At 35.2% G+C, this 13087-nt stretch overlaps 1 protein-coding gene across 3 annotated transcripts in view; it reads right to left on the reverse strand.

Annotated features, from left to right (window-relative positions):
* LOC145268053 (phosphatidylinositol 4,5-bisphosphate 3-kinase catalytic subunit beta isoform-like) overlaps nucleotides 1-13087 on the reverse strand; it is a 420372-nt gene that overhangs the window by 25958 nt on the left and 381327 nt on the right. For all 3 annotated transcript variants that reach the window (XM_080123347.1, XM_080123348.1, XM_080123349.1), the window contains 4 exons: nucleotides 10543-10714; nucleotides 8724-8842; nucleotides 6444-6559; nucleotides 2893-2971 (listed from right to left, as the gene is read on the reverse strand). In XM_080123347.1, the coding sequence (XP_079979473.1) occupies nucleotides 2893-2971; nucleotides 6444-6559; nucleotides 8724-8842; nucleotides 10543-10714 (486 nt within the window). The remainder of the gene's footprint in view (nucleotides 1-2892; nucleotides 2972-6443; nucleotides 6560-8723; nucleotides 8843-10542; nucleotides 10715-13087) is intronic.

The raw sequence follows: 13087 nt of genomic DNA on the forward strand, positions 1-13087 counted from the left end.
TTTTCTAGTCATAAAATAAAAACTCAGTAATTCTATTTGATACATGGATGAGCATTTCTTAAATTATGCTTCCTTAGTGTTCACACTAATATTCAAACAAAACATTTCAATTGATGAAGTTAAACAAAGAAATAAGAAAATGAATCAAAATAGAGAACTTAAAACAATACAAAACCTATGTAAGAACACTCTCAGACACATCAAGTACCTTTGTGAGATTTTTTTTTAAATCGACTCAGCAGTTTCTAAGCTCATAGGCAACGAACTCACACAAAGTTCCTTTTATATAATAGTAGATACATTTATATACAGTGCCCCGCAAAAGTTTACAATATACATTTGAAACTGTCAGTTTTTATATTTCTAGCTTCCAAATGGTAATGAAACTTTTTATGAACATGGAAAATGTATTGAAACAAAGATAGGAACAGTGAGAAAAAAAAGAAATAATAAGTTAACATAACGCAAAAAGAAAACTCAATAATTAGCAATGCAAAAGTTTACAACACATTTACAAAATGATATCCATTATTTTGTAGCATAACCATTATTGTTGATTACAGCATGCAGACATTTGGAGTAATCTCCCACGAACTTCTTACATGTGTCTTGTGTTATTTTATTCCATTCTTCCACACAAATTCTCTCCAATTTTCGCAGATTTGAAGGTTCACTTTTATAAACCTGTAATTTCAATTCTTCCCATAAATTCTCTATAGAGTAGAGATAGGGAGATTGACTAGGCCACTTTAAAACATTCACTTTATTTAAATTAAACCAATTTTGTGTGAGTTTTGCAGTGTTTTGGATCGTTACCATATTGAAAGATCCAGCCTGATTTCAATTTGAGCAATTCACACTTTCTTTAAGGTTTTTCTCCAAGATACTCCTATAAAGTGTTCCATTCATGTTTCCTTTTCTTGTTTCCACTTTTTCTACACCACCTGCACTAAAACAACCCCAGATCACAATGGACCTCCTCCAAATTTTACTGTTGGGATGGTGTTTTTTTTACTGGTATTCAGTACCTTTTTTTCTCAAAACTTTCAGTGTTTTTGGAGTGCCAAACAAGTCAATTTTGGTCTCATCTGATCAAAGCACGCTATGCCAAAACTTTAGGGCTTGCTTGCATATTCATTTCCAAACGAACATGCTTTGGCTTAAGAGGGGGAGTTTTCCTTGCTGATCTAGAGAAGATGTCTTTAAGGTGAAGGGTTCTACTGATTGTGTCCTTGCTAACTTTAATTTCACTGTTTTCTAAGTCCTTCTGCAGCTCTCCAAGAGTAATTCTAGGCAAATTCATAACCTGCCTTGTAAATAATCTTTCAGCACGTTTGGTTATTTTTCGAGGACAACCTGATCTGGCCAAAGGAAGGGTTGATTTGTGAGACTTCCAGTGCCGAATTATTATTCAATGGAACCATCAACTGTTTGAATATTGTTTTATATCCCAATACACTTTGATGAAGACTTACAATTCGTTTTCTGAGCTCTTGACCAATCTGTTTATTCTTTCCCATGATGTGGTTGCTTACAATACGGTTATTAGATAAAGAATGATGCAATACTTTTACTAATTGCTTACTTCGATGTCTATTTGTTGTGGGGCTCAGTTGAGTCCACAAGAACAACACTAGAAAGCATGTAGTAGGTGGTTTACAAGTGTATTAAGGAAAGGTACAAGGATATAGAGAAAGATAAAGAAAATGCTGGTAGTTAAAGGTATCAGTAAGATCTCGTTCCCCAAGGTACAATATCTGTTGAGATCTCGCTCCACTGTACCAGCTTTAGGAGCTGATTATATAGGATCTGGACGAGTCCGTTATGGGGTGAGATCCTGTCTCACAACATTAATGCATATTCCTGAAAATTCTAGAAGCTTCTAAGCATTTTACCATGATAAACCGTCATAAAATTATTGAGAAATGTAATGAGTTTGATATGTGTTGTAAACTTTTGCGGTGTTAATTATTGAGTTTTCTCTTCGCGTTGTGTTAAATTGTTATTTTTTATTTTTCCCACTGTTCCTATCTTAGTTTCAATACATTTTCTATGTTTATAAAAAGTTTCATTACTAGAAATACAAAAACTGACAGTTTCCAATGTGTATTGTAAACTTTTGCGGGGCACTGTATATATATATATATATATATATATATATATATATATATATATTATGTCAGCCCGTATAAGAACTCTATTCTTATTGTTGAGCACTTTACAGTTGAAATAAAATTAAGCTCTTATGCATGAAATGAAATTAAGCTCTCATTCATGAAATGAATTAAGCGCTCATGCACAGATCACGATGTTATAATCATTAGATCACTCTGGTCTGATGTCTCGACATTTAAAAATAAATGTTTAAAATTTCAACAATATTTCTTGTGGTTAAAGTTGGCCGTGGGGGGTTTGTTCCTTGCTAATGGAGTCAGAGATGGCTTCATAGCCAGGTTTGAATCTCAATCGGTAGTAATCGTGACCGTGACACCCTGCTGCTGATTCTCAAAAGGATGAAACACATGTCTGTAGGTATTTAAAAATTAGTATAGTAATAAGTATATATATATATATATATATATATATATATATATATATAATTTATGATTTTTAGAAATGTTTCCTGAAATTAACGAGATCCTGAGAATAAGTATAAATAATTCTGTGTCATTTATCTATGACTTCATTCCAAATTAAAATTAATGATAAGAAAATATATTCCATGGTGAATTTTATATTTCCTGCAGATATTTAAAAGAAAGAAAAAAGATTTCTACATGAAAATTTTCACAGGTACAGAATCATTCTTATAGAATTTCAGGTTTCATTATCGGAAAGTAATTAGTAGATAATGCAAAAGGACAGGTAAACAATCGAACAAGTGACTCTTACCGTAAATCTAAACCTTCTTCTTGCCAAATGAAGTCTACAATTTGAATCACCTGGAGAATCAACATATCCTGGCGCAAATCTAAAAAAAAATAATAATTTTCTTTTGTAGATCACATATAACATCTTTGCCTTTTCCTTATATATAAGGATAAAAGGCATATATCATACAAGTACATGCCGCGGAGATATGATGTATGCAAAAATATAGAAGGAAAAAATTAGCAAGAACAAGAGATTTACCATTCGAATCAACTAATATCTTGAGAAAAAGGTCAGATTTTGAATTTATAGAATAATACCAAAAACATAAGAAAAAAGAAGGTGCACAATGGGACATTTTTGGCATGGACAAAACTATTTGACATAATTATGCTGTATGCATGACAATGACATTAGAATGTCTTTATCATACATATTACATATGAATATCAAAGAGAGAAAGAGAAAGAGACATTATGATTTCGTGTTCCTGGAAAAATAAAACCAGAGTGCTCAATTATGTTTGTAAGACAAATATATATTTATTACATATAAACTATCGTCTGTCATCCAGGCAATGTGATATGCCCCGTGTTATCTGAAATCTAATTTGCTTCATCAGAAGGGATGGCATTCATCCAGGGTCCTAAGGTTTCTCCATTTCATGTTGTCTGTTGGCCAGTCAGTGTGATATACCCAGTGTCATCCAAGGTTTCATTATCTGCACTGCCAAATAGGATGGCATTATTCTGGAGTCAAACATCCTTCACATGGCGCAAGATATTGTCCAACAATAACAATTCGTGAGCTGATCACCTCTGTTACAATTCCTTTCGAGAACTTAGATGTGCATTGATAATGAGGTGACTTATCAATGCACATGTCTTCAAGCCACTTCAGATCCTTGCTTTCTAACCCAAACCAAAGAAAATGCTGCTTCACTCGCTAGGTAGGCCTCACACTGCTGTCAATATATTATCGATGCATGCTGACATGCCTGTCAAAGAGCCACATCCATGGACAGAATAGCTTCCATGATCGCCTGCATAATAAAGCCCAAATCCCATCCTAGCCAAGCAGTATCTCTGACTCTTCACCATCCAGTAATGGCAATAAAGAATGGCGCACATGTATCTGAAGGTAAGCTTTTCTCAAGTCCAGCACAGACTCATTGGATCCCGTTCTATGCCAGTATCTCAGTTTTTGTGAGCACAAATCAGAACATGCTGTATATATGCTTCCACATGGTTGTTCGGTTTGTTGGAATCCATAACAAGATGCATTTTTCCTTTGTTATGCTGAACAATCGTCATCAGCAAGATTAAATACTTCAGGGTGCAGTTTTTCTCTGGTGTGGTATTAGTCATCTATTGCAAATCTAAGTTTGCAATTCACAATAATAGACCTTTTGAATGTGTTCAGGCACAGCATATGTAGGTGTCTGATTTATCAGCTGCTTTGGTGGCTGCTCACCTGATCCATGTTTTTTAGTTGGGTTGAATATGACATCAAAGCCGGATTGTTCTATTTTCATTGCGACAGTAGTGCCAACACTGGTAGCTTCATACAGGAAATTGGCTTCACTGTATTCATTTATATGAACACTGCCCAACAGACAAATGATGTGAAGTCCAAACAGAAGATCGAACCCCAATACATCTCCACTATTAGAGGGATCTTCTTATCCACCCAGATTGAACTTGATTTCTACCCTGCTAGTCATGCTTTTTCTATCAGTGTTCAGCAGTTCTGTCTTGTAGTCATTCGATGGACTATAAACTGAACTTCTCACAAGAGACTGTGTGCACCGAGTTAATCAAGGCGTCATGCACATTGACGCATCATTAATAAGTTGGTGTTCATTTTTCTTGAGGTGAAAGTAGTGCTCACATCTCACTCCTGTCTCAGTTTTCCAGACATTTTGACGCAACGTAACTCTCCCATTGGCATCTGTGACATTGGATGGCTGGCTTATGACACTGCCTTGGTCATTCAAACTGGGAATGCTTAGCCAGATGATTAAGCCTGGAGTGATTAAAGCAATGCAGCAAGTTTTCTGCCGGCATGGGTAAAGGTACCTTTTCTGTGACTGATCAATCAACGGTGACAGCAACACTGATATTGTTCACAACGGTTCTTGCTTGGCTGAGCATGCTTTCCATCTTGATGTGGTCAACATCGGCAAATGTACACAACAATTCCTAGGTATAGACAGGTAGTCCAGTCATGAATGCATACTGAAATGTCTGGTTAGGGACTTCCTCAAACAAGAGTTTTGTCAATGCAGCATTGAACTAACCTAATGACTCATCCAAGCGTAATATGCATTTCAAAAACTGCTTGCATACCTCACTTATGTCAAGCATAAAAGGCCCTGCACAGCACATCTTTTACTTATGTTACATTGGTCTTATCTGCATCTGGCAGTTGCTCAGAAACATTGAATGTACCTCCCGCTAGTCACGAAGGGATTACTTGTTCAGAGCTGGCAACCAATCTACATTAGACATTGTTCCATCATGTTCAGGTATAAGTTTTAGGTAGAACCTTCCTTCAGTTATAATGTGAAAATAGCTTGTAGTTGAGTTTTTTGTTTGGTCATCCACTTCTTCCCCCTCTCCTTCTTTTGACACAAACAACACATAGCAATCTCTCTGACTGAAACAAAATACTGCCCACACAAGGAAATTCACCATCCATAATTCCATACAAGGCTTGCATCTTTACAAATGAATACGGGCCAGAGTCCAGCTTCGTACACACAGTGCCATTTCTGTCAGCCGGCACGACGCTTACCTTGTCATGCATTGTATATAAATTTTCATCATTAATTTGCTCAAATTTGCTTTCAAATACAGCATATGGATTATTATTTATTAATGCATGTGAAAGGATAAGTATTACTGAACAAAATGGTGGAACTTTGAGGATTGTAAGTGTTTTCATTTTTAAAATATGACTATTTTTGTAGAACTACCTTGAAATCTGAATATCCAAAGCGTTTTATTGTCAATGGGTATTGCTATATTTATGGTGTTTGGGTTGGTTGTTTTGTGGAGGAAAATCATTTTGCTGTTTTGGATTTTGCAGAACTTGACTGAATTTTCCAAAAAGAAAGGAAAAAAAACAATATCAATGTTTGGTGCATTTTAAGTCAGGAAGCTTGTATCTTTAGACAGTTTGATCTAGCAACACCATACAAGAATATGAATTATTTAACACACGACTAAATAAATTCTAAAAATGCATTTGTATGTTTAAAGAAAATAAAATGTAATAAAAAAAAAAAAGGAAAGATAAAAATGTGTTGGAATTTTTTAGCTCAAGACAAATTTGAATTATTGGGATTATTCAGACTACTATCAAAGGTTAAGTTTGACCTCCCATATACATTCTGGAGTTCAACATAAAGTTTCCCAAGTTTCAAAAGATACACCTGAAGAAGGTCGGGGGTTATATCATTTGAAAAGTTGATAGAAAAACATTCAAGATTAGACTAGTATTCAGAACAATCTAAATAATTGAAACATAAAAATATTTAAAAAATTTAATGAAGAACATGACAAACTTACCATCACCATTTTTGTAAATTATACTAAATTTTCCTTCATCTTCCTTTAGTTCTTCATTCTCCCAGACAAGCCATAATGGTCGCATTTTAGAATCCAAGAACCGACACTTTTGTACTCTGAAAGAGTAACAGAGAATAAGAGATGGATGTTTATTCAAGAAAAGTATATACTTTATTAGAATTGGTAGATTGGTCACATGACTCTAGGAAGTTGCTGATTGGCTAACCCCATTTTAACTCGATCTACAAACCCATAAACATTCTAAATAAAATGGCAAAGACATGCATATTTGTCTGTCTCTATTAAGTTAAGTTTGTGTATATGTCTAGATCCTTTAATGTACTCCTAATCTAATTAACTGATCATTATACATTTTGGAACACAGCTACTACACATAAAAGTGGATAATGTGGGTTATATTTAACTTAATTTAGTTTCATGCAAAGAGGGGGGGGTGAAGACCTAAGTGAAAATTTTGATAGCTATGACTCTTGCGAAATAATAATAGGTAATAGACTTGAATTAGTAAATATTCTGAAAATTTCAGTTTCTTTTGAGTATTTTAAGATTTTTAACAACAATAATATGGGAACAACTTACAATTTAAAAATACAATTGTTTCAAATTTGCATTAGATCTGATCCATAATCATTAAACACCACTTAAAATATTCCCTTAATTTCAATTCCTTCTCCAGACTCCTTAATCTTAAGCCTTACCTTTTAGGCCTTTTCTAGAATTAAAATAATATAATAGATTTTGATCACAATTAGAAGTATTCTAAACATAAAGTTTACTAGTATTATATGCTAATAATGTTTGTAAATGCAAAACTGGTCTGTTCAGAATATTAATTTTTACATGTCCTAGGACAGGTATTTTCTAGTGTAAAAAATATAATAAAATAAAATTAGTTTTTCAGTTAAAACATTTAATTCATCTTTTATTATCATTCATCATCAGACAACAAAATCATAATTTCTCTCATGAACAAAGAAATCTTAACCTAGAATCTTCAGCAGTAAATTACAAATATTATGAGAATATAGATTATTAATTACAATTATACACACACACACATATATATGTTGAATTTAAAAGACAAACATGTTATAATCTACAGGGTAGCAGTCATATGATGAAGTATTTCACGGGTTGGAAGTTCTTGGAAAGAAACTTTATAGAAATATACACATGAAGAAAAAAATTGAATTCAGTTGTGCAAGCAAAAAAGGTTCCTGCTGTGAATGTTTTAAAAGTAAAAATCAGAGATTAAAGCTCAGTGAGGAATTTTCAAGAAAGAATAATAAAGTTAGTATCCAAAAAAATTAAATAAAAGCTACTATGCCACAAAAAAAAAAAATGCTAACCAAAAAAAAAAAAAAAAAGCCATGCCATATGAATAATACTAACCAATAAAAAACCATGCCACACAAATTATACAGACCAAAAATCACCATGCCATCGTAATCATATCAACCAATAAAACACCATGTAATACAAATAACACCAACCAAAAAACACCACGCCACACAATCATACTAACCAATAAATAAGCATGCCAAACAAATAGCACAAACTAATAAAACACCATGCCACACAAATCATACCAACCAAAAACACCTTCTCATAAAAATCATACAACCAAAAAACACCTTCTCATACAAATCATACCAACCAAAAAAACACCATGCCACACAAACATTAACAAAAAAAAACATACCACGCAAGCATACTAACCAAAAAAAACAATGCCACAGAAAGCATACCAACAAAAAACATCATGGCACACAAACATACCAAAAAAAAAAAATAATGCCACAAACATACCAACAAAAAATAATGCCACACAAACATACCAACAAAAAAATAATGCCACACAAACATACCAACAAAAAAATAATGCCACACAAACATACCAACAAAAAAATAATGCCACACAAACATACCAACAAAAAAAATAATGCCACACAAACATACCAACAAAAAAAATAATGCCACACAAACATAGCAACAAAAAAATAATGCCATACAAACATAGCAACAAAAAAATGCCACACAAACATAGCAACAAAAAAACAATGCCACACAAAGATACCAACAAAAAATTGTTTCTTACAATGTGATTTTATTATTTGTATTGAACTATGTAGCACAATATTTCTGAGTATTTATTAGTTTTTGCACTATCCAGAAAAATATCAGCTTCATGAAAATATATTTGTTGATTAAATAAATTTCTCATTCCATGGAATTCCCACAGGTCCTGCTAGTACTTACAATAATTTCTGGAGATTCCACAAAGGGTTCAAAGGGCTGTGTAAATTGCTTAAGGCCGTAGAATATGCATTTTGGCAGAGAACTTTTCGAAGATCAGCACTCAGGTTTTCTCTGTTTTTCTGAAAGAGGAAAAACATCATTGTCAATGAAACATGAAAATAAAATTTTTATTTTTTAGTCACTTTACCTATAGATTAAATGGATGCACCTTAAAATTTTAAACATGTTTAGGCATCTTTAGAAGAAACGATTGATCTGTCATTCTCATATTTGAACAGATTGAAAATTTCTAATCATCATAAAATAATTTGATTAGAGAATAGTATTATTTAGTTGTTTGTTCAAATTACATTTAAATGTCTACATGTTCATATGGTTGGTGAGCAGAGAGGGAATTCCAAAGGTAGGTGGTACAAGGAGAGAAGATAACAGAATAAAAAGTATTCCGTCATCTAGGACCCTCTAAAGTGAGGAGGTGAAATATTGCTAATAGTCTGATGAGTGAGAAGTAATTATGTTGTTAAATGAGAGGGGGACAAGGGTAGAAAGAAAATGGGAAAAAGGTAGAAAGAGAGAAAGGAAGACAAGGGTAGAAAGAGAGCGAGAGAGTGGGAAAGGGTAGAAAGAGAGGAGGGAAGGGTAGAAAGAGTGAGAGAGGGGGAAAAGGGTAGAAAGAGAGTGAGAGAGGGAGAAAAGGGTAGAAAGAGAGTGAGAGAGGGGGGAAATGGTAGAAAGAGAGCAAGAGAGGGGGTAAAGGGTAGAAAGAGAGCAAGAGAGGGGGTAAAGGGTAGAAAGAGAGCAAGAGAGGGGGTAAAGGGTAGAAAGAGAGCAAGAGAGGGGGAAAGGGTAGAAAGAGAGCAAGAGAGGGGGGAAGGGTAGAAAGAGAGCAAGAGAGGGGGGAAAGGGTAGAAAGAGAACGAGAGAGGGGGGAAAGGGTAGCAAGAGAGGGGGGAAAGGGTAGAAAGAGAGCGAGAGAGGGGGGAAAGGGTAGAAAGAGAGCGAGAGAGGGGGGAAAGGGTAGAAAAGAGAGCGAGAGAGGGGGGAAAGGGTAGAAAGAGAGCGAGAGGGGGGAAAGGGTAGAAAAAGAGCAAGAGAGGGGGGAAAGGGTAGAAAGAGAGCAAGAGGGAGGAAGTACGAGTAGAAAAAGAAAAGGACAAACAAAGGTAAAAAGATATAATGTAGAAAGAGAGAGACAGGGGTAGAAAGAGTGCAAGAAGTATAGAAAGAGAGAGAAAGACGGGAGTAGAAAAAGAGAGAGGGGAGGTTAGAAAGAGAGAGTGGGGAGGTTAGAAAGAGAGAGCGGGGAGGTTAGAAAGAGAGAGCGGGGAGATTAGAATGAGAGAGCGGGAGATTAGAAAGAGAGAGCGGGGAGGTTAGAAAGAGAGAGAGAAGGAGGTTAGAAAGAGAGAGCGGGGAGATTAGAAAGAGAGAGCGGGGAGGTTAGGAAAGAGAGAGCGGGGGAGGTTAGAAAGAGAGAGTGGGAGAGGTTAGAAAGAGAGAGAGGGGAGGTTAAGAAAGAGAGAGCGGGGAGGTTAGGAAGAGAGAGAGAGGAGGTTAGGAAAAGAGAGAGGAAAAGTTAGGAAGAAGGAAAGAGGGTGTCGGGTTAGAGAAAACAATCACTGTGTGGTACCATTCACAAAGTAAGGGGGGAGAGAGAGTTCTCACATCTTCTTCTTAATTGAGGATCCCCTAGAAACATTGGGTAACCCTGCTAGTACATATTATAAATGTATAAAAAATGGTAGATTAGTGAAAATATTTGCAAACTAAAATTCAAAAAGTGCCTATGAATAACCTGAAAAGTAAATGTCATACAAACCCTGTCATTAAGTGCAAGGGCGCTGTTTTTGATGAGCATGTTGGCTGCATCAATTTTCAGAAGTGCTTCGTTCTGTTTGATCAAATCTGTGGTGTGATCCTGAGAAGACTTGCAGTAAACCTCAAGGATGAGGCTGAACCGCAAGTTCATCTGGCGATCATGCATCTCAGACCTTAAAGAGAAAACAAAAACAAAATATTTCAGTCAATATAAGAAATTTTTACGCTTTGTTTTTACTAACATAATTGGAAAACAAACAAGTGAAACATGCATCGTCTCCTGTGAGTGCACAGTGAATGAGGCATAAAAAAAAATGACTAAATTCAGCATTTGCCCCCACCCCCACCCCCATTTAGCCCCAAAAGTCCTTAGGGAACGTCAAATCCTGGTGAAAATGAACAAACGATACAGTTTTAGGCCTTATCATATGTAAATTTGAGTTCTGCACCATGCAAAAAAAGAAATGACTAAGTCCATCATTTGCACCCCCCCATTTAGCCCCAAAAGTCCCCAAGGCCTTAACATACTTAAATTTGAGTTCAGCACCATGCAAAACTGCTAAATAGACATACACAGAAAATTTTGGACAAATATGGTAAAATAGTCCCAAAAATGGAGTGTTTTTATTAACCCTAAAAAGAGCCCCTGGGGCACACCCAAGAGTTATCGTGCAGTATAGACAAACAAAATTATATAGAAATCAGTTAGTTACAAATTTTCAGAAAGTTTTATAAAAATCCAAGGCATCAATTTTTTTTTAATAAGCACAAAAGTATCAATTTTAGCCAATTTAACCCGAAAGGCACCTCTAGCAGGGCAACCAGAGTTTTCCCGAAAAATCCGTTCTGTTACTTTTTTACTCATATCATGTGCAGGCGAACGGATGAACGGACAAGGGTGAATTTACAGATCCACCCTCCTTTTGTTGGGGGACCAATAAACGAAAAAGAAAAGAAAATGTATCAAATCTATTTATATAAAGTTCTGCAAGAGTAAGAAGTGAATAGAGTACGTTAAGGAAACTTTTGCCATTAATTAACCAGCAGAGTTTGTTTTACTCATGCCAACCAAAGAAAGAGTCAGGTAGACGTGTATGCAGTATCGTGACATATCGGAGTGAAACCTATCCAATGAACGTTGTAGCCTCAGTCGCAAAGGAGACAAAAAATAGAAAAAATTTCAACTCTTTTTTTTTTTTGTTGCAAAATGACATCGACTCATTCTCTCATTACGGCTTTGATGTTCCTCGTCATCAGGCTCTTGAACGTCATCTACCCCTCTCATTTGATCTTGAAGTTCTTCCCACCTCTAATATGACCTCTTTTTTAAAGTCTTTATTTTTTTTCTTAATCGATGACGTCATTTTGCATGCATTTGCATATGCACATCTGTTAGAAGGGTTGAGGAAATGTGTTGCATGAAGAGGATATGAGAATGATATGTTGAATGTGTAATTTGAGTGTTAAAGACAGGTTTAGTTATGATGACCTCACAGGAAGATTAAATCTAGATGATATAGAGTGATGGTATGGCCATGTTAAAAGAATGGAAGTTCTCGAGTCAGCAGATGTAGAATAGTTGAGACAGTAGATCCAGTTAACAGAGGAAGACAAAGAAAAACCCGAGAGGAAGTAATAAAAACTGAACTCTAAAAGAAAAAAGAGAGGGATAAATAGAAATCTGGCTGTGATGGGTTAGTTTGAAAGTCAATTTTAAAATCTGCCCAACACATGCCAGCAAGTAAAACAGACGTTAATAAAATATAATCATGAGAAGTTGTTTGGTTGCAATTAGCGTTTTAATCTTATTGTTTAAGCAGGAACAGGTGCAACTTTTTAAGAGATAATCTTCAATGTATACTCATCTATTGCTATTTAACTGCTTCCCCATGAGAGCAATATGTGGCACAAGTTTGTTTTTAATGTGGGGGAAAATCAGCTCCCCTAAAAGAGGTACTCTGGGAGTAGGCAAAAATAAAAATTGCCTTAGTATAGAAGTGTTTCCTCTACATTGACTAAAGACAAATTAACTTAAGTGTAGCATCAGAACAGATACTACACTTGGATCTCAATGGTTACTGTTAAGCATAAGTAAAATATTCAGAGTTTGAATGTGATCTTTTTCGGCCTTTTAAAACTTATACATACAAAATTTTTTTTTTTTTTTGTAAACACCCACCTTATAATGTGTCTATAGTTTGGAGCAACTTTATGTTTTTTTTTTGCTTGTTTGATTTTTTTTTTACAAGGGAGTTGCCATTTATTAAGGCCCAAGGCCACTCGAGATTAATAAGTGCATGGTGGTTATTGGGACAACAGCGTAGTAAATGTTAGTAGTGAAAATTTGGTGTAGTTTGATTATTTAAGGAGGCAGCTCAGCAAGAACTTGTTTACATTGCACTAGAACACAACCACATTGTAGTCAGTTGGAAAGCAGGCCAACAGAACAGAGTTCCACAGGCAAGCAATTCTTGGAAAGAAGCGTTGCTCATGGAATCTGCGTTTAGATTTAGGCACAGATAGAGAGTAGGAGAAATTGTTGATAG

The sequence above is a fragment of the Euprymna scolopes genome, chromosome 4, assembly GCF_053919585.1.
Source record: "Euprymna scolopes isolate OS-2025 chromosome 4, ASM5391958v1, whole genome shotgun sequence".
NCBI classification, from domain to species: Eukaryota; Metazoa; Mollusca; class Cephalopoda; order Sepiida; family Sepiolidae; genus Euprymna; species Euprymna scolopes.